Raw genomic sequence first — 21,102 nt, 5'->3', positions numbered from 1 at the left:
CGTCTGGTTACTGTGTTAGAGTGGCCTCGCACCGTCTGGTTACCGTGTTAGAGTGGCCTCGCACCGTCTGGTTACCGTGTTAGAGTGACCTCGCACCGTCTGGTTACCGTGTCAGAGTGGCCTCGCACCGTCTGGTTACTGTGTTAGAGTGGCCTCGCACCGTCTGGTTACTGTGTTAGAGTGGCCTCACACCGTCTGGTTACTGTGTTAGAGTGGCCTCGCACCGTCTGGTTACTGTGTTAGAGTGGCCTCGCACCGTCTGGTTACTGTGTTAGAGTGGCCCTCGCACCGTCTGGTTACTGTGTTAGAGTGGCCTCGCACCGTCTGGTTACTGTGTTAGAGTGACCTCGCACCGTCTGGTTACTGTGTCAGAGTGGCCCTCGCACCGTCTGGTTACTGTGTTAGAGTGGTCCTCGCACCGTCTGGTTACTGTGTTAGAGTGTCCTCGCACCGTCTGGTTACTGTGTTAGAGTGGCCTCGCACCGTCTGGTTACTGTGTCAGAGTGGCCTCGCACCGTCTGGTTACACTGTTAGAGTGGCCTCGCACCGTCTGGTTACCGTGTTAGAGTGGCCTCGCACCGTCTGGTTACTGTGTTAGAGTGGCCTCGCACCGTCTGGTTACCGTGTTAGAGTGGCCTCGCACCGTCTGGTTACACTGTTAGAGTGTCCTCGCACCGTCTGGTTACACTGTTAGAGTGGCCTTGCACCGTCTGGTTACTGTGTTAGAGTGGCCTCGCACCGTCTGGTTACCGTGTTAGAGTGGCCTCGCACCGTCTGGTTACTGTGTTAGAGTGGCCTCGCACCGTCTGGTTACTGTGTTAGAGTGGCCTCGCACCGTCTGGTTACTGTGTTAGAGTGGCCTCGCACCGTCTGGTTACTGTCTCAGAGTGGCCTCGCACCGTCTGGTTACTGTGTTAGAGTGGTCCTCGCACCGTCTGGTTACTGTGTTAGAGTGGCCTCGCACCGTCTGGTTACCGTGTTAGAGTGGCCTTGCACCGTCTGGTTACACTGTTAGAGTGGCCTCGCACCGTCTGGTTACTGTGTTAGAGTGGTCCTCGCACCGTCTGGTTACTGTGTTAGAGTGGTCCTCGCACCGTCTGGTTACTGTTTAGAGTGGCCTCGCACCGTCTGGTTACCGTGTTAGAGTGGCCTCGCACCGTCTGGTTACTGTGTTAGAGTGGCCTCGCACCGTCTGGTTACCGTGTTAGAGTGACCTCGCACCGTCTGGTTACTGTGTCAGAGTGGCCTCGCACCGTCTGGTTACTGTGTTAGAGTGGCCTCGCACCGTCTGGTTACTGTGTTAGAGTGGCCTCACACCGTCTGGTTACTGTGTTAGAGTGGCCTCGCACCGTCTGGTTACTGTGTTAGAGTGGCCTCGCACCGTCTGGTTACCGTGTTAGAGTGACCTCGCACCGTCTGGTTACTGTGTCAGAGTGGCCTCGCACCGTCTGGTTACTGTGTTAGAGTGGCCTCGCACCGTCTGGTTACTGTGTTAGAGTGGCCTCACACCGTCTGGTTACTGTGTTAGAGTGGCCTCGCACCGTCTGGTTACTGTGTTAGAGTGGCCTCGCACCGTCTGGTTACTGTGTTAGAGTGACCTCGCACCGTCTGGTTACTGTGTCAGAGTGGCCCTCGCACCGTCTGGTTACTGTGTTAGAGTGGTCCTCGCACCGTCTGGTTACTGTGTTAGAGTGTCCTCGCACCGTCTGGTTACTGTGTTAGAGTGGCCTCGCACCGTCTGGTTACTGTGTCAGAGTGGCCTCGCACCGTCTGGTTACACTGTTAGAGTGGCCTCGCACCGTCTGGTTACCGTGTTAGAGTGGCCTCGCACCGTCTGGTTACTGTGTTAGAGTGGCCTCGCACCGTCTGGTTACCGTGTTAGAGTGGCCTCGCACCGTCTGGTTACACTGTTAGAGTGTCCTCGCACCGTCTGGTTACACTGTTAGAGTGGCCTCGCACCGTCTGGTTACTGTGTTAGAGTGGCCTCGCACCGTCTGGTTACTGTGTTAGAGTGGTCTCGCACCGTCTGGTTACCGTGTTAGAGTGGCCTCGCACCGTCTGGTCACTGTGTCAGAGTGGCCCCGCACCGTCTGGTTACCGTGTTAGAGTGGCCTCGCACCATCTGGTTACTGTGTTAGAGTGGCCCCGCACCGTCTGGTTACCGTGTTAGAGTGGCCTCGCACCGTCTGGTAACACTGTTAGAGTGGCCTCGCACCGTCTGGTTACTGTGTTAGAGTGGTCTCGCACTGTCTGGTTACTGTGTTAGAGTGGCCTCGCACCGTCTGGTTACCGTGTTAGAGTGTCCTCGCGCCGTCTGGTTACCGTGTTAGAGTGGCCTCGCACCGTCTGGTTACCGTGTTAGAGTGGCCTCGCACCGTCTGGTTACCGTGTTAGAGTGGCCTCGCACCGTCTGGTAACTGTGTTAGAGTGGCCTCGCACCGTCTGGTTACCGTGTTAGAGTGGCCTCGCACCGTCTGGTTACTGTGTTAGAGTGTCCTCGCACCGTCTAGTTACCGTGTTAGAGTGGCCTCGCACCGTCTGGTTACTGTGTTAGAGTGGCCTCGCACCGTCTGGTTACCGTGTTAGAGTGGCCTCGCACCGTCTGGTTACTGTGTTAGAGTGGCCTCGCACCGTCTGGTTACCGTGTTAGAGTGGCCTCGCACCGTCTGGTTACTGTGTTAGAGTGGCCTCGCACCGTCTGGTTACCGTGTTAGAGTGGCCTCGCACCGTCTGGTTACCGTGTTAGAGTGACCTCGCACCGTCTGGTTACTGTGTTAGAGTGGCCTCGCACCGTCTGGTTACCGTGTTAGAGTGGACTCGCACCGTCTGGTTACTGTGTTAGAGTGGCCTCGCACCGTCTGGTTACACTGTTAGAGTGGCCTCGCACCGTCTGGTTACTGTGTTAGAGTGACCTCGCACCGTCTGGTTACTGTGTTAGAGTGACCTCGCACCGTCTGGTTACACTGTTAGAGTGGCCTCGCACCGTCTGGTTACTGTGTTAGAGTGGCCTCGCACCGTCTGGTTACTGTGTTAGAGTGGCCTCGCACCGTCTGGTAACTGTGTTAGAGTGGCCTCGCACCGTCTGGTTACCGTGTTAGAGTGGCCTCGCACCGTCTGGTTACCGTGTTAGAGTGGCCTCGCACCGTCTGGTTACTGTGTTAGAGTGGCCTCGCACCGTCTGGTTACTGTGTTAGAGTGGCCTCGCACCGTCTGGTTACTGTGTTAGAGTGGCCTCGCACCGTCTGGTTACTGTGTTAGAGTGGCCTCGCACCGTCTGGTTACTGTGTTAGACTGGCCTCGCACCGTCTGGTTACTGTGTTAGAGTGGCCTCGCACCGTCTGGTTACTGTGTCAGAGTGGCCTCGCACCGTCTGGTTACTGTGTTAGAGTGGCCTCGCACCGTCTGGTTACTGTGTTAGAGTGGCCTCGCACCGTCTGGTTACTGTGTCAGAGTGGCCTCGCACCGTCTGGTTACTGTGTTAGAGTGGCCTCGCACCGTCTGGTTACTGTGTTAGAGTGACCTCGCACCGTCTGGTTACCGTGTTAGAGTGGCCTCGCACCGTCTGGTTACCGTGTTAGAGTGACCTCGCACCGTCTGGTTACTGTGTCAGAGTGGCCTCGCACCGTCTGGTTACTGTGTTAGAGTGGCCTCGCACCGTCTGGTTACTGTGTTAGAGTGGCCTCGCACCGTCTGGTTACTGTGTCAGAGTGGCCTCGCACCGTCTGGTTACTGTGTTAGAGTGGCCTCGCACCGTCTGGTTACCGTGTTAGAGTGGCCTCGCACCGTCTGGTTACCGTGTTAGAGTGACCTCGCACCGTCTGGTTACTGTGTCAGAGTGGCCTCGCACCGTCTGGTTACTGTGTTAGAGTGGCCTCGCACCGTCTGGTTACTGTGTTAGAGTGGCCTCACACCGTCTGGTTACTGTGTTAGAGTGGCCTCGCACCGTCTGGTTACTGTGTTAGAGTGGCCTCGCACCGTCTGGTTACTGTGTTAGAGTGGCCCTCGCACCGTCTGGTTACTGTGTTAGAGTGGCCTCGCACCGTCTGGTTACTGTGTTAGAGTGACCTCGCACCGTCTGGTTACTGTGTCAGAGTGGCCCTCGCACCGTCTGGTTACTGTGTTAGAGTGGTCCTCGCACCGTCTGGTTACTGTGTTAGAGTGTCCTCGCACCGTCTGGTTACTGTGTTAGAGTGGCCTCGCACCGTCTGGTTACTGTGTCAGAGTGGCCTCGCACCGTCTGGTTACACTGTTAGAGTGGCCTCGCACCGTCTGGTTACCGTGTTAGAGTGGCCTCGCACCGTCTGGTTACTGTGTTAGAGTGGCCTCGCACCGTCTGGTTACCGTGTTAGAGTGGCCTCGCACCGTCTGGTTACACTGTTAGAGTGTCCTCGCACCGTCTGGTTACACTGTTAGAGTGGCCTTGCACCGTCTGGTTACTGTGTTAGAGTGGCCTCGCACCGTCTGGTTACCGTGTTAGAGTGGCCTCGCACCGTCTGGTTACTGTGTTAGAGTGGCCTCGCACCGTCTGGTTACTGTGTTAGAGTGGCCTCGCACCGTCTGGTTACTGTGTTAGAGTGGCCTCGCACCGTCTGGTTACTGTCTCAGAGTGGCCTCGCACCGTCTGGTTACTGTGTTAGAGTGGTCCTCGCACCGTCTGGTTACTGTGTTAGAGTGGCCTCGCACCGTCTGGTTACCGTGTTAGAGTGGCCTTGCACCGTCTGGTTACACTGTAAGAGTGGCCTCGCACCGTCTGGTTACTGTGTTAGAGTGGTCCTCGCACCGTCTGGTTACTGTGTTAGAGTGGTCCTCGCACCGTCTGGTTACTGTGTTAGAGTGGCCTCGCACCGTCTGGTTACCGTGTTAGAGTGGCCTCGCACCGTCTGGTTACTGTGTTAGAGTGGCCTCGCACCGTCTGGTTACCGTGTTAGAGTGGCCTCGCACCGTCTGGTTACCGTGTTAGAGTGACCTCGCACCGTCTGGTTACCGTGTTAGAGTGGCCTCGCACCGTCTGGTTACTGTGTTAGAGTGACCTCGCACCGTCTGGTTACCGTGTTAGAGTGGCCTCGCACCGTCTGGTTACTGTGTTAGAGTGACCTCGCACCGTCTGGTTACCGTGTTAGAGTGGCCTCGCACCGTCTGGTTACTGTGTTAGAGTGACCTCGCACCGTCTGGTTACCGTGTTAGAGTGGCCTCGCACCGTCTGGTTACACTGTTAGAGTGACCTCGCACCGTCTGGTTACTGTGTTAGAGTGACCTCGCACCGTCTGGTTACCGTGTTAGAGTGGCCTCGCACCGTCTGGTTACTGTGTTAGAGTGGCCTCGCACCGTCTGGTTACCGTGTTAGAGTGGCCTCGCACCGTCTGGTTACTGTGTTAGAGTGGCCTCGCACCGTCTGGTTACCGTGTTAGAGTGGCCTCGCACCGTCTGGTTACTGTGTTAGAGTGGCCTCGCACCGTCTGGTTACCGTGTTAGAGTGGCCTCGCACCGTCTGGTTACCGTGTTAGAGTGACCTCGCACCGTCTGGTTACTGTGTTAGAGTGGCCTCGCACCGTCTGGTTACCGTGTTAGAGTGGACTCGCACCGTCTGGTTACTGTGTTAGAGTGGCCTCGCACCGTCTGGTTACACTGTTAGAGTGGCCTCGCACCGTCTGGTTACTGTGTTAGAGTGACCTCGCACCGTCTGGTTACTGTGTTAGAGTGACCTCGCACCGTCTGGTTACACTGTTAGAGTGGCCTCGCACCGTCTGGTTACTGTGTTAGAGTGGCCTCGCACCGTCTGGTTACTGTGTTAGAGTGGCCTCGCACCGTCTGGTAACTGTGTTAGAGTGGCCTCGCACCGTCTGGTTACCGTGTTAGAGTGGCCTCGCACCGTCTGGTTACCGTGTTAGAGTGGCCTCGCACCGTCTGGTTACTGTGTTAGAGTGGCCTCGCACCGTCTGGTTACTGTGTTAGAGTGGCCTCGCACCGTCTGGTTACTGTGTTAGAGTGGCCTCGCACCGTCTGGTTACTGTGTTAGAGTGGCCTCGCACCGTCTGGTTACTGTGTTAGACTGGCCTCGCACCGTCTGGTTACTGTGTTAGAGTGGCCTCGCACCGTCTGGTTACTGTGTCAGAGTGGCCTCGCACCGTCTGGTTACTGTGTTAGAGTGGCCTCGCACCGTCTGGTTACTGTGTTAGAGTGGCCTCGCACCGTCTGGTTACTGTGTCAGAGTGGCCTCGCACCGTCTGGTTACTGTGTTAGAGTGGCCTCGCACCGTCTGGTTACTGTGTTAGAGTGACCTCGCACCGTCTGGTTACCGTGTTAGAGTGGCCTCGCACCGTCTGGTTACCGTGTTAGAGTGACCTCGCACCGTCTGGTTACTGTGTCAGAGTGGCCTCGCACCGTCTGGTTACTGTGTTAGAGTGGCCTCGCACCGTCTGGTTACTGTGTTAGAGTGGCCTCGCACCGTCTGGTTACTGTGTCAGAGTGGCCTCGCACCGTCTGGTTACTGTGTTAGAGTGGCCTCGCACCGTCTGGTTACCGTGTTAGAGTGGCCTCGCACCGTCTGGTTACCGTGTTAGAGTGACCTCGCACCGTCTGGTTACTGTGTCAGAGTGGCCTCGCACCGTCTGGTTACTGTGTTAGAGTGGCCTCGCACCGTCTGGTTACTGTGTTAGAGTGGCCTCACACCGTCTGGTTACTGTGTTAGAGTGGCCTCGCACCGTCTGGTTACTGTGTTAGAGTGGCCTCGCACCGTCTGGTTACTGTGTTAGAGTGGCCCTCGCACCGTCTGGTTACTGTGTTAGAGTGGCCTCGCACCGTCTGGTTACTGTGTTAGAGTGACCTCGCACCGTCTGGTTACTGTGTCAGAGTGGCCCTCGCACCGTCTGGTTACTGTGTTAGAGTGGTCCTCGCACCGTCTGGTTACTGTGTTAGAGTGTCCTCGCACCGTCTGGTTACTGTGTTAGAGTGGCCTCGCACCGTCTGGTTACTGTGTCAGAGTGGCCTCGCACCGTCTGGTTACACTGTTAGAGTGGCCTCGCACCGTCTGGTTACCGTGTTAGAGTGGCCTCGCACCGTCTGGTTACTGTGTTAGAGTGGCCTCGCACCGTCTGGTTACCGTGTTAGAGTGGCCTCGCACCGTCTGGTTACACTGTTAGAGTGTCCTCGCACCGTCTGGTTACACTGTTAGAGTGGCCTTGCACCGTCTGGTTACTGTGTTAGAGTGGCCTCGCACCGTCTGGTTACCGTGTTAGAGTGGCCTCGCACCGTCTGGTTACTGTGTTAGAGTGGCCTCGCACCGTCTGGTTACTGTGTTAGAGTGGCCTCGCACCGTCTGGTTACTGTGTTAGAGTGGCCTCGCACCGTCTGGTTACTGTCTCAGAGTGGCCTCGCACCGTCTGGTTACTGTGTTAGAGTGGTCCTCGCACCGTCTGGTTACTGTGTTAGAGTGGCCTCGCACCGTCTGGTTACCGTGTTAGAGTGGCCTTGCACCGTCTGGTTACACTGTTAGAGTGGCCTCGCACCGTCTGGTTACTGTGTTAGAGTGGTCCTCGCACCGTCTGGTTACTGTGTTAGAGTGGTCCTCGCACCGTCTGGTTACTGTGTTAGAGTGGCCTCGCACCGTCTGGTTACCGTGTTAGAGTGGCCTCGCACCGTCTGGTTACTGTGTTAGAGTGGCCTCGCACCGTCTGGTTACCGTGTTAGAGTGGCCTCGCACCGTCTGGTTACCGTGTTAGAGTGACCTCGCACCGTCTGGTTACCGTGTTAGAGTGGCCTCGCACCGTCTGGTTACCGTGTTAGAGTGACCTCGCACCGTCTGGTTACCGTGTTAGAGTGGCCTCGCACCGTCTGGTTACTGTGTTAGAGTGACCTCGCACCGTCTGGTTACCGTGTTAGAGTGGCCTCGCACCGTCTGGTTACTGTGTTAGAGTGACCTCGCACCGTCTGGTTACCGTGTTAGAGTGGCCTCGCACCGTCTGGTTACACTGTTAGAGTGACCTCGCACCGTCTGGTTACTGTGTTAGAGTGACCTCGCACCGTCTGGTTACCGTGTTAGAGTGGCCTCGCACCGTCTGGTTACTGTGTTAGAGTGGCCTCGCACCGTCTGGTTACTGTGTTAGAGTGGCCTCGCACCGTCTGGTTACTGTGTTAGAGTGACCTCGCACCGTCTGGTTACCGTGTTAGAGTGGCCTCGCACCGTCTGGTTACCGTGTTAGAGTGGCCTCGCACCGTCTGGTTACTGTGTTAGAGTGGCCTCGCACCGTCTGGTTACTGTGTTAGAGTGGCCTCGCACCGTCTGGTTACCGTGTTAGAGTGGCCTCGCACCGTCTGGTTACCGTGTTAGAGTGGCCTCGCACCGTCTGGTTACTGTGTTAGAGTGGCCCTCGCACCGTCTGGTTACTGTGTTAGAGTGACCTCGCACCGTCTGTTTACCGTGTTAGAGTGGCCTCGCACCGTCTGGTTACCGTGTTAGAGTGGCCTCGCACCGTCTGGTTACTGTGTTAGAGTGGCCTCGCACCGTCTGGTTACTGTGTTAGAGTGACCTCGCACCGTCTGGTTACTGTGTTAGAGTGGCCTCGCACCGTCTGGTTACTGTGTTAGAGTGGCCTCGCACCGTCTGGTTACTGTGTTGTACTATATCTAACTCACCATCTGCCCCATCACTTTCCCAGATCCTTTCCACTCTTTTGTAGTAGACCTTATCCCCTTTCTCAAAGCATATCCCTGACGCTCTTCTGCCTTGGGGCTCATCTTATCCGTTCCGAAACCTCAGCATTAATGAAGATCTTTCTTCCTGCATGCATAGCGTTTAAGTGTGTTGAAAACATGAAGCTAATACTTGCCCCTTCTAATGCCAGAGGAACATCTGTTAACACTGATGGCAACTTTGGATTTCTGCCACATATCAGCTGGAATGGACTATGGGCCCCCCCACTATTTGTAACAAAGTTTTTGCGTGTGTCGCCTCTGCTAATGAAACCTGCAATTTACAACCTGGTTGACCCTCCAAAATTTTATGCAACATCCCATCTCTTTCACAGAAGCCATTGCTGAATGGGCTTTCCGCTGCTGCGTGCGTTATTACAATATCTAAATTTTCACACATATCTTCATACTCATAATTTGCGAACTCACCCCCATTTTCTGTCAAAAAATTAGACGGTGTCCCCAACCCCTGTTCCAATCCAGTGGGTCATAATTTGATCTATAATAGGAATATTATAGATAAATCTTTGTTGTAAATCACCATGGGCCATGCCCACACAGTACAATAGATAGAGTCCCATATCTTTAGATCCATTGCCTTGAAATCTCATTCTAATGGTAGACTCACAACTGGACGCGGGGGTGTCCGTCTATATTTTATATAAGTTTCACACTGGGCTGGTATTTGCTCTGAGATTATATCCGCTGTCCAGCAAACCTGCATCCTGCAGCGGTGCTCTCAGTCTCCGCGGTGCTGGGTGACCAAACTGCTTATGGATTTTCAGAATAATCTTTTTGTCCATCATTGTCTGTTAGTGACACTAATGCCTCGTGAATCCTTTGGTCTGATCATTTCAGTTTGCTTGAGGGAAGACAATAACGGACAGATCTTTTAAAATGTAGCTCCATAGTTTTCCCAAACACCACGACTTCACCCTGTTTCAAATCGATGGTCATCACAGGCCTGCTTAATAATAAAGGCATTTCACCAGAAAATACATCTATACTTGTAAATAAACTGATTCCCGCAATCTTACAGGGAAGTATCACCATTAGTTAGAGTGTTGTCATCTCCAAATCTAAAGCAGGAGGAACTATTGTGTTCCTTCACTCTCTTTTGGTCTTTACGATCAAGAGACCCTCAATAACAATTTAGTCAGTCTTGGCCCCGGACAGTGGAAGTACATCCACAATCTAAAACAGCACAGTTGAAAGAGTCTATCATCAGGATGCTCATTCTATTCTAGGACTCAATTTATGTGCCACCAAAACAATGTCTTTCTGGTCCTCTTCCCTGTCATTTCCTATGTATTCTGTGTCACGTATAATTTCAAAGACACAATTTCTTCTTTTCGGGTAGTTTACCATAGTGGTGTGGGCAATCACATTGGAAATACGATCCCTTCAGCATTTCTTCAATTTAAACACCTTTTTATCAGTTTCCCATGTGTATATTCCTTCCCCATTTTCAAATCGGTTATATCCAGTTTCAACACAAGGTCTATTATTAATGTAACTGTTTCTGTTTAAAGGCCTTCATGTACCATTTAGTCTGGCATGTGATTGAGTCAGCATTGAGTCAGCATTGAGTCAGCATTGACTCCTCTGTTCTGGGAGCTATGGCATTCCGGTTTGTGTTGAACAAGGTGGCGGGGGAAGGATTGTTTCCCGAATAACTTTTTTAATGATGCTAGTATTTGATCGAAGAGGGGCGCTGCTCCCCTTAATTATATTTCAGCCATTACTAAAAGATTATCCATTTGTGACAGACAGTCCAACAACTTAAAGGCCAATACCGCATCTGGAATTTCATTAGCCTATTACGGCTCCTATCAAAATCCATGATATATTCTTCCATGGACTGGGAATCTTGTCTCCTAATCTTGTCAAACATCACCCATCCTTCATCATTCTCCAAGAACTCATCTTTTTGGTAAAGTTTATCTATCGCAGTATCATAAATATCGCAGCAGGAGCTGTAACTGTTCTTCCCTATTCAGGGCATCTGCCATCCAATCGGAAAATACTTTGCTCCTTGTCTTGTTCCTAATTGGAATCTAAAGCCCAGCCTTGCTTTTTTTTCAGTATTGTGGGGGTTAAGTATTCACATTCCCACCTCGGCCTTCCATTGCCGATATGGTTCGGCATCTGAAAGGACAAGGGGACAATCCAATCCCACCGGTTCACCTCTATCGTCTGTTACGATTCTAGCTCTTCGTCAAAAACAAACACCAACTTACAACGGGTTTTCCTCAGCTACCAAGATTGATCCAGCAGAAGTGTGGGTGTGGGCCGGAGTGGGGGTATATGTGGGGGCAGGAGTGAGGGTAGAGGTGTGGGTTTAAGTGTGAGTGTAGGTGTGGGGTGTGGGAGTGTGGGTCGGGGTGTGGATGTGGGTGTGGGTGAGTGTGTGTGTGTGTGGGTGTGAGTATGGGTGGGGTTGGGACTGTGAGTGTGTGTGTGGGCCTGGGTGGGAGTGGGGGTATGGGTTTGGGTATGGATGTGGCTATAGGAGTGGGTGGAGGTGTGGAGGGGGGTTCATTGTGGATGTGGGTGGGGGTGTGGGTGTGGGTGGGGGTGTGGGTGTGGGTGTGGATGGGGGTGTCGGTAGGGGTGGGGTTGGGGGTGTGGGTGGGGGTGTGAGTATGGGTGTGGGTGTGGGTGGAGGTGTGGGTATGGGTGTGGATGGGGGTGTGGGTAGGGGTGGGGTTGGGGGTGTGGGTGAGGATGTGGGTGGGGGTATGGGAGGAGTTGTGGGTGGGGGTGGGGTGTGGGTGTGGGCAGGGGTGTGGATGGGGGTGGGGGTGGGGGTGCTGTGATATTAGTACCCCTTTAGGAGAGGTTTCATTTAAATCATGCTCACAGCCTTCGCTGATGTCATTAGTCAGAGGAGAAAACAGAAACTGTGTGGGTGGGGTGAGCGGGGTTGTGTTTCGTTTGATTTTGGCTGCAGGATTAGAGGTGGTCTGAGCAGCAAACTGGAAAAGAAGTCGCCCTCTCTCGGTTTTGCTTTGAAAGTTTTACCAGTTCGCTGAAGGCACATCTTGTTTGCCATCCTGCAGTAAAGGATCTATATTCTGGTGTTTTGGGAAGATGTCATGTCTTCAAACTGTTCTGAGTCTCAGGAGTGCTGACTGCAGCCTCAATCCCAGTATGAAGTGAGGATTAGTCTGTGCTGTGTTAAACCTGTAAAAAGAGTTTCTTGGTGTCTGTGGGCTTTGGTTTTAATTGGAACACATTAGAGATAAATTAATATCTCTTTACTCTTTACTCTTAATGGAAAGAGTTATACATTACACTGGTTGTTTTGTTTTTTGTTTGCAATCGATAAAAATTCTTGATAATTTTCTTACTATACATGTTAACTATATTCATAAATAACTTTGTTTGATAAAAGCTCCCTAGTGGGTCACTTGAATTCTACCTGAGGTGAAACATCTCATGCTTATCCTCGCCAAATTCAAATTGCAAAAACTTACGATTCAGGAGGGCTCCAAAAACACTTTGGATTTTCTGACCTGAACCATAACACTGTGGGCGGGAGTGTGAGCCTTTCTCATTTAAAACTGTCAGAACCTCTTAAGAAACAAGGTCTAAAAAGGGCAGTTTCCTTCACAGCAGAAATCTAGGAGTGGTCCTCTCAGCCGATGGAGCCGGCTCCACTCAGTAAAATCATGGTGATCCATTGTGACTTTATTCCACTCTGCTCCATAACCTTCGACTCCCTGGTCAATTAAAAACCTGTCCAACTCAGCTTTGAATATATTCAATGATCCAGTCTCCACTGCTCTGTATTGGTCAGAATTCCTAATGACCCTTTTAGAGAAAGAAGTCTTCCTCATTCTTGTCTTAAATGGGGACGCTCTCCTTTTTAAACAGTATCTCCTAGTTCTGATCTCTCCACTAAGGGAAACATCCTCTCAGTATCCATCCTGTCAAGTCCCCTCAGGATCTTGTATGTTTCAGTAAGATCCTCTCTCATTATTCTAAACTCCAATGAATGTCAGCTCAACCAGAATGTCTTGTTTTTCCTATCTATTTCTCCCAAAGCCATTCTGAGCAGTGTTATTTTCACTCCTGTTTATTGGCCCCTATAAATACCCCCGTCGATTGCCTCTTTGTGTTTTGTTGGCCATCTCCCACACCACCACCCCTTCTAAACTCCTTACATTTCCCATTTCTAAGCACTGCTCTATCTCTCGACATCCCTTTAAAACTGAATACAGGATATTTGGAACACTCCTTTCCACCAGATTGCGGATGTTAGGTCAATTAAAATTTCAACGGATCTAAAATGGATTCCAGGATTCTACAGCCCTCGCTCATCCCGAAACCATAAAATCCCGTCCAATGTCAAGGGACCTTTCCATTGCCTGTCCCTCACCTGCCCTGATTCCCGTGGTAGAATTCTGGCCCAGGTATAGATTAGCCACGTAATTCTGATGTAGTTGACTGGGGGAACAGGCTCGAGGGCAGAGTGGCCTATCCTATTCCCATTCTCCCTCTATAAACCCCAACATCCTTCTGTACCATGGTCCCATTCCCATTGCTCACACCCACCATTAAAGCACACTTGCGGACAGTTCTGTGGGTTGGAACCGTTCCGAAATGATTACATTGAGGACTCAGCAATGTTCTCAGACCATCCCAAAGCACAATACAGCTAAGTTTTTCTTTAAGTTTAGTCCATTGTAAATTCAATGTTAGCATTCATATCGAGAGGGCTGGAATATAAGAGCAGGGATGTAATGCTGAGGCTGTAAAAGCCTCTAGTCAGAACCCATTTGGAATATTGTGAGAAGTTTGGAGCCTCATATCTAAGGAAGGATGTGCTGGTCTTGGAGGGAGTCCAGAGAAGGTTCACAAGAATGATCCCAGGAATGAAGGGTTTGTCTTATGACGGGCAGTTGTGGAGTCGGAATCTGTACTCAATGGTATTTAGAAGGATGAGGGGAGATCTAATTGAAACTTACAGATCACTGAGAAGCCTAGATAGAGTGACCGCGGAGAGGATGTTTCCATTAGTGGGACAGACTAGAATTCGAGGGCACAAACTCAGAGTGAAGGGACGCTCCTTTAAAACTGAGATGAGGAGGGATTTCTTCAGCCAGAGAATGGTGAATCTGTGGACCTCATTGTCACAGAGGACTGTGGAGGCCAGGTCATTGAGTGGATTTAAGACAGAGGTAGATAGGTTCTTGATCATTAAGGGGATCGAGGCTTATGGGGAGAAGGCAAGAGGTTGGGGATGAGAAAAATATCAGCCCTGATTGAATGGCAGAGCAGACTCGATGGGCCGAATGGCTTAAATCTGCACCTATATCTTACGGTCTATGATTTCGGGAAATGTGGCAACCAATTTGTGCACAGCAAGATCCTACAATTATTTGACTGAGCTGATGAGAGATGGGACATCCTCCTGTCCTTGTCCTCTAATAACAAGCACCAATTATTCACTAGCTATCCTTTAAGAAACTTGCACGGAACGTGGAAGGTGGAATAACGGTAAAGGAAAGTGTTAAATTAAAAGCGGAGGCATTTAGAGTAGCTAAGAGTAGTGGGCGAGAAGAGGATTGGGAGAGGTTTAAATGTCAACAAAGATTGACAAAGAAGTTGATAAGGAAGGGTAGGAGAAACTATGAAGCTGGGCTAGCGCTTAATATAAAAAAGGATAGCAAGAGTTTTTATAAATATATAAAAAGGAAGAGGCTGGCTAGGGTGAATGTTGGTCCTTTAGAGGATGAGAAAGGGGACCTAGTGGTAGGGGATGGGGATATGGCTAAGGTATTGAATAACTTTTTTGTTTCTGTCTTCACTGAGGAGGACGTGAATAATTTGCCGGATGTTAGCGATGGAAAGGTGGTAGGACTGGAGGGTCTTAATGACATTACTGTTACTAGAGAGGCGGTGCTCGACAGACTGGAGGGGCTGATTGTGGACAAGTCCCCAGGACCGGATGGAATGCATCCGAGGGTTCTGAAAGAAATGGCGGAGGTGATAGTGGATGCCTTGGTGGTTATTTTCCAGACGTCGCTGGATTCCGGGGAAGTGCCGGATGATTGGAAAACGGCTAATGTTACGCCGTTGTTTAAGAAGGGTGCCAGGCAAAAGGCGGGGAATTATAGGCCAGTTAGTTTAACGTCTGTGGTAGGTAAAATGTTAGAATCTGTCATTAAGGAGGAAATTGCGAGGCATCTTGAAGGGAATTGCTTGATAGAGCAGACGCAGCACGGTTTCTTTAAGGGGAAGTCGTGTCTGACAAATTTACTGGAGTTCTATGAGGATGTGTCTAGGGCGGTGGATAGAGGAGAGCCGGTGGATGTGGTCTTTCTAGATTTTCAGAAGGTGTTTGACAAAGTACCTCACAAGAGGTTATTGCAGAAGGTCGAGGGACATGGAGTTGGGGGTAGGGTGTTAGCGTGGATAGAGGGTTGGTTGTCAAATAGGAGGCGGAGAGTGGGGGGTCAACGGGTGCTATTCGGATTGGCGGATGGTGACTAGTGGAGTGCCCCAGGGGCCGGTGCTGGGGCCTCAGCTTTTTACCATTTATATAGATGATCTGGAGGAGGGAACCGAGTGTAGGGTGTCGAAATTTGCTGATGACACCAAGATTGGGGGAACGGCAAATTGTGCGGAGGGTGTGGAGAGGCTGGGCGAATGGGCCAGGAAATGGCAAATGGAATTTAATGTTGGCAAGTGTGAGGTGGTCCACTTTGGTAGGAAGAATGGTAGGAAGGACTATTACTTACGGGGCGAAAAACTGCAGCAGGCGACGGTGCAGAGGGACCTCGGGGTCCTTGTGCATGAGTCGCAAAAACCCAGCTTGCAGGTGCAACAGGAGGTCAGGAAGGCGAATGGGGTGCTGGCCTTCATAGCGAGGGGGATTGAATATAAAAGTAGGGAGGTCTTGCTGCAGCTGTATAGGGCATTGGTGAGGCCGCAGCTGGAGTACTGTGTGCAGTTTTGGGCGCCGCACCTGCGCAAAGATATTTTGGCCTTGGAGGGAGTGCAGAGGAGGTTTCCTAGGCTGATACCGGAGTTGAGGGGGTTGAGCTATGAGGAGAGGCTGAATAAACTGGGCTTGTACTCATTAGAGTTTAGAAGAATGAGGGGAGATCTCATTGAGACGTATAAGATGATGAATGGGATGGATAGGATAGAGGTGGAGAGACTCTTCCCGCTCAAAAAAGACAGTAGGACTAGGGGGCACAGCCTCAAGATAAAGGGGGGGCGGTTTAGAACGGAGTTGAGGAGGAACTTCTTCACTCAAAGGGTGGTGAATCTCTGGAATTCTCTGCCCGTTGAAGTGGTGGAGGCTACCTCGCTAAATATCTTTAAGACGCGGGTTGATGGGTTTTTGATAAGAGAGGGGATTAAGGGTTATGGGGAGAAAGCGGGAAAGTGGAACTGAGCAGCGACAGATCAGCCATGATCTTATTGAATGGCGGGGCAGGCTCGAAGGGCTAGATGGCCTACTCCTGCTCCTATTTCTTATGTTCTTATGTTATAACAAGTTGTCAGGCAGACACCGAGACTTTGAGTGTTCCCACAGCAGCAAATGGCCAGTGAGGCTGAACAGTAACTTGTTGCGTTGCATTGCCCTTTGCATTCTACAATTCAGCTGCTTCAATCCAGGAGAACGAGACAGTGAAATACATCACCGGATCTCACTCACATAATCCTGCAAACTTTAATCTCAGCACCGCAAAATTTCCTTCAGTTCAAACTCTGTGTCTCTATCATCATTAGCCTTTCATTGTACTGTCCCTGATTAACATGTACACACACACACATATGCACTCAAGAACATGCACACATGTATCCAAATACACAGATGTGCACACATTCACACACTTTTGAATGGACCTACCATATATTAAGTTGATCTTTCCCTGCCCTAACTATGACTGTAACTCTATACTCTGCCCCCTCTCCATTTCTTCTCCCCTGTGCATTATGAATGGTATGCTTTGTCGGTACAGCATGCAAGAAACAATACTTTTCACCGATACGTGTGTCAATGATAAAATAATTCAAATCAAAAATGCCGCACATGTACTCGGACACGTGTGCATATGGATGTGCACACACGTGTGTACATGCACATAGATGCACGTATGCACATCTGAACATACATGCACAAGATGCAACATAGATGCACACACACACATCCATAACAACAAATGGGCTTCATTTCAACTGCACAAAGACAGGATAGGTGAGCCAAGATGGATGAAAGATTGTCCCCTGTCTGAAATAGTCGCTAATACAACCTGAGTATATTTTACAGACACAGGCTACACAGTGAGGGAGCTGCTGAGACCTGCCCGATACGCTTCAGCTGTTAACGGTAATCCATCGGAAGTTGATTTAAACAGTCTGACCTTTATTCCACAATGTCTAGCTCTAAATATAAGGCCAGCTGGACTGGTTTATTCCATTTCACGTTTGGAATCTTGCATGTATGATCGGGAATATGAATTGAGAACATAAGAACATAAGAAATAGGAGCAGAAGTAGGCCATCTAGCCCTTTGAGCCTGCCCCACCGTTCAATGAGATCATGGCTGATCTGAAGTGGATCAGTTCCACTTTCCCGCTTTTTCCCCATAACCCTTAATCCCCCTGTCTATCAGAAACCTATCTACCCGTGACTTAAATATATTTAGCGAGGTGGCCTCCACCACTTCAATGGGCAGAGAATTCCAGAGATTCACTGCCCTTGAGCTTTTGTGTTAAAGCCCCACCTCCAACCCTGATTAAATTTTCATTGCCATTTCTGTTCTGCTTACTCTTCTGTCTCTTGCTCTCCTGACTGGCGCTCGACCAGTTTGACTGGCACCTGGTGGTCTCCGTATCTGAGCTGAATCAATGGGAGGCCGCTGCTTGCCCTCATCGTAACGAAGCATGTTCCTGTGCGGGTTAGGCATCTACATTGTGGGCGGAATTCTCCGGCTGTTCCCGCCGGCAGTGAACAGAGACTTGACTCCGCGCCAAATTCCCTGTCCTTGCTTGCAGCGGGGAGTGAAGGTCAGAAAATTCCAGCCTGTGTCTTTTCCCCCACAAGATCCCTGGATAGCAATCGGAGCGAGCACTGTCCCCAGCGGGAGCGCTCACAGCTCCAGAGGTATCCCAACAACAACTTACATTAGAATAGACACATTTCTATAAAGAGAAAAATCAGTAGTTGTTTCATTACAAGTACACTTGGATGGAAATTACAGCTAATAATTTCATTCTTTGCTATTGTAACATCCTTAGAGATGTAACTGAGGACCCTTCCTATCTGCAAACTGAGCTTCAGCCTCACCTAAGTGTGTGAAGCAGAAGAAACGCCACTCATTCCCTATGTTCACAAAAGCAACACACTGCAGACTGGAAGCTGAAACGCAAACAGAAAAATGCTGGAAAATCTCAGCAGGTCTGACAGCGTCTACAGAGAGAGAACAGAGCCAACGTTTCCAGTCTAGGTGACCCTACGTTCACTGTGCTTCCTGAATGAACACGGAGTGTGCCTTTGTCAAACGTTCTGGCTGCACTGTTTTAAGGCAGGCGAGAATGTGCCTCCTGTAAAACAGCCCAGCGAGGAATTTGACGACTTGTTTAGCCACATGGTCATTTCCACTTGCCTGAACCCTTACAACAAACTGCTGGAGCTTAGAAAGTCCTCATTTTGAAAAAAGCTTCCCCTTAATAATCGCAGACAATTTAGAAATAACAAGTCAAACTTCACCAAGAAACTTGATTCCAGCTGCCCCCTTGTAATCGGTAAAGATATCAAACCTTGCCGGAAAGGATCCCTAGGAACAGCAACTGCTCTTCCAATCGCCGCTAATTTGCAGTAATGATGCGCGATAAGGCTTTTCCATCTTAGCTTTGTAAGTGTTGAGACTGTCCGGTAGCTGTGAGTTTCAGAAGAGTTCCCCCTGTGCTGTGCCCGTATCAGCTGTATTAACTATAATCGAATTGCAGAGTCACATTGTAATTGAACCATACCAGCTCCTTCAGCATAATGCCTCCTTTTTCCCAAGCCCAGTCGCCTGGCACTGTGAGCGGCAGCAAAGCTACGAATAGCTTGGCCTTTAATATTTAAGCTGGTTTGAAAGTACTGAGTGCCCTACTAAGGTCCGTCCTGGGGCTAATATGTTACCTATGTAAAGGCCAGATATGTAATACATTATCTGTACTCTCTGCCACCTTCCTTAAGACTGAATCGTTGCTTCTTCAGAGATAAGGAATCAAGAATTAGAGAGGAATCCAATGGACATTAAATCCGATTGATTCACATTGACCGACGCAATGGGATTAGCCTGGGGCAGATTGGGCGAGGGAGCCAGGTGGCAAACCATCTGCCCGGGACCAGCCAAAACGCTGATGGGCAGCAGCGTCCAGCCTGGGAACAGGGTGTCCAGCATTGAGAGGCCCGGCTGAAGCTACAACCTTCGGGGCACTCGGAGGTAAGTTGCTGGGTTCAGAAAAGCCTTGCATTTGGGGAAGCCCGGGGCAGGGGAGAACTGAAACTTCCCTCGAAAGGCCCGGGTGAGCATTCCTGTTCCACCTCACCCCACAAGGCAAGTCGAGAAAGAAAAGCCACTGACCTATTTTTGGTCCCGGTCCCAGTCCCAGTTGGGTTCGCACAGTACGGAAACCAGGGCAGCTTTCCTGTCAGCGCTTGGAGACCGAACTCATTCTTCAAGGAATGATGCCATCGGCTTGTCCTGCTGACACCCCGTAACTGAATCCTGTTGTGATGTTGCGTTAAGGATGTGATGTAATGTTCTGATTAGCATATCACTGAATATGTATTTGAATAAATCATCATTTCGGAAAGTGATGCAAGGCTACACGTGAGGCAGTCGATCCTGGATAGCTTGTGTACGTAGAGCTCTGAATATAGTCAGTCCGTTATTTTTCATTATTTGTTCAGGGATGTGAGCATCATTGACAGGATCTACATATGTTGCCCGTCCGGGGTCACAGGTTCAAGGTGAGGAGGAGGGGGTGAGGTATAACTCAGATATCAGAGGGACGTATTTTACACAGAGGGTGGTGGGAGCCTGGAATGCACTGCCAAGCAGGGTGGTGGAGGCAGACACGCTGGGATCGTTTAAGACTTATCTGGATAGTCACATGAACAGACTGGGAATGGAGGGATACAAACAAATGGTCTAGTTGGACCAATGAGTGGTGCAGGCTTGGAGGGCCGAAGGGCCTGTTTCCTGTGCTGTATTGTTCTTTGTTCTTTGTAATTGCCCTTGAACTGAGTGGCTCACTTGGCCATTTCAGGGGGCAGTTAAGAGTCAACTACATTGCTGCGGCTCTGGAGTCACATGTAGGCCAGACCGGGTAAGGATGGCAGATTTCCCTTCCCTAAAGGACATTAGTGAACCAGAAAGATATCAATGACAATTGACAATAGTTTCATGGTCATCAGTAGATTTTTACTGAATTCAAATTTCATCATTTGCCCTGATGGGATTCAAACCTGGGTCCACAAAGAATTACCCGGCTCTCTGGATTACTAGTCCAGTGACAATGTCACCACACCACCATGGTGAAAACATCCACTACTTTGTGACCCTACATAAAGGTGTGATTAGTAGCTTTTGTTAGTCTAGTAACGCAACATGGTGGCAATGGTATGTGTCTGAAAATCACGTTGACAAAACAGTGAAAGTAGAAGGATAACGGTGGCCGTCGGAGTTTGTGGTGATTCACGTCAGTGATGGGGGCACAAACACGGCAGCAACTGAGCATCAGGAGAAACTAAAGTGACATGAGTCAGCAAAGCTGTGGAAGCGCAGTTAGACTCACAACACCAGGTTAGAGTCCAACCAGTTTATCTGATAGTAAACCCCACAAGCTTTCGGAAACGCTGTTCCTTAGTCAGGTGTGTGGAAGGTTCTGCGCGGTTTACACACTGGGGGTGATCTTACCGTAGCGTTGCGCCCATTTCCAGGCTCAATGTGGTGGCAAAGTGGGGCGTAAAGCCCTTAACAAGATTGGCACCCGCTTTCGCCACTGGTGCCATTTTACAAACACTGGATTTCCAGCGTGGTCAGCCTGTCACCGGGAATGGGCAAGAGGCAGGTTAATGTACGGAAATTTATTTTAATGCTGTTTCACTTCTGCTTAGTGAGCCCGGTGTCGATTGTTCAGGCTCACAGCACCCACCCCCCCACCACCACCACCTCCCCGGGAAAACTTCCCACCGGTGAGGAACGGGCACGCTCCCCACGAATAGGGAGCACCCGGCCTGAGCTCACCGGTGAACCGGAGGTCAATGAGGTCTCCCGGGGAGGCCGAGGACAAGGGTGGGGTGTCCCTTGGGCAGTGCCAGACTGGCACCTGGGTAATACCCACCTGACAGTGCCGAGGGTCAGGGCGAATGGAGGAGGGATCAGTAGGGGCAGGG

At 50.6% G+C, this 21,102-nt stretch overlaps 1 protein-coding gene across 1 annotated transcript in view; it reads right to left on the bottom strand.

Moving 5' to 3' along the window:
- The window catches only part of LOC145355955 (solute carrier family 2, facilitated glucose transporter member 11-like), a 66,877-nt gene extending 48,109 nt beyond the window's left edge, over nt 1-18,768 (bottom strand). The window contains exon 1 of the mRNA XM_080208468.1: nt 18,684-18,768. Coding sequence (XP_080064594.1) covers nt 18,684-18,698 — 15 coding nt within the window. The 5' untranslated portion in view covers nt 18,699-18,768. The remainder of the gene's footprint in view (nt 1-18,683) is intronic.
- Nucleotides 18,769-21,102: the final 2,334 nt, after the last annotated feature.

The sequence above is a fragment of the Carcharhinus amblyrhynchos genome, chromosome 20, assembly GCF_965287045.1.
Source record: "Carcharhinus amblyrhynchos chromosome 20, sCarAmb.v2.hapA, whole genome shotgun sequence".
In the NCBI taxonomy this organism is placed as follows: domain Eukaryota; kingdom Metazoa; phylum Chordata; class Chondrichthyes; order Carcharhiniformes; family Carcharhinidae; genus Carcharhinus; species Carcharhinus amblyrhynchos.
The sequence above is the reverse complement of the archived record's forward strand: the minus strand, read 5'-3'. Positions and strand labels throughout refer to the sequence as shown.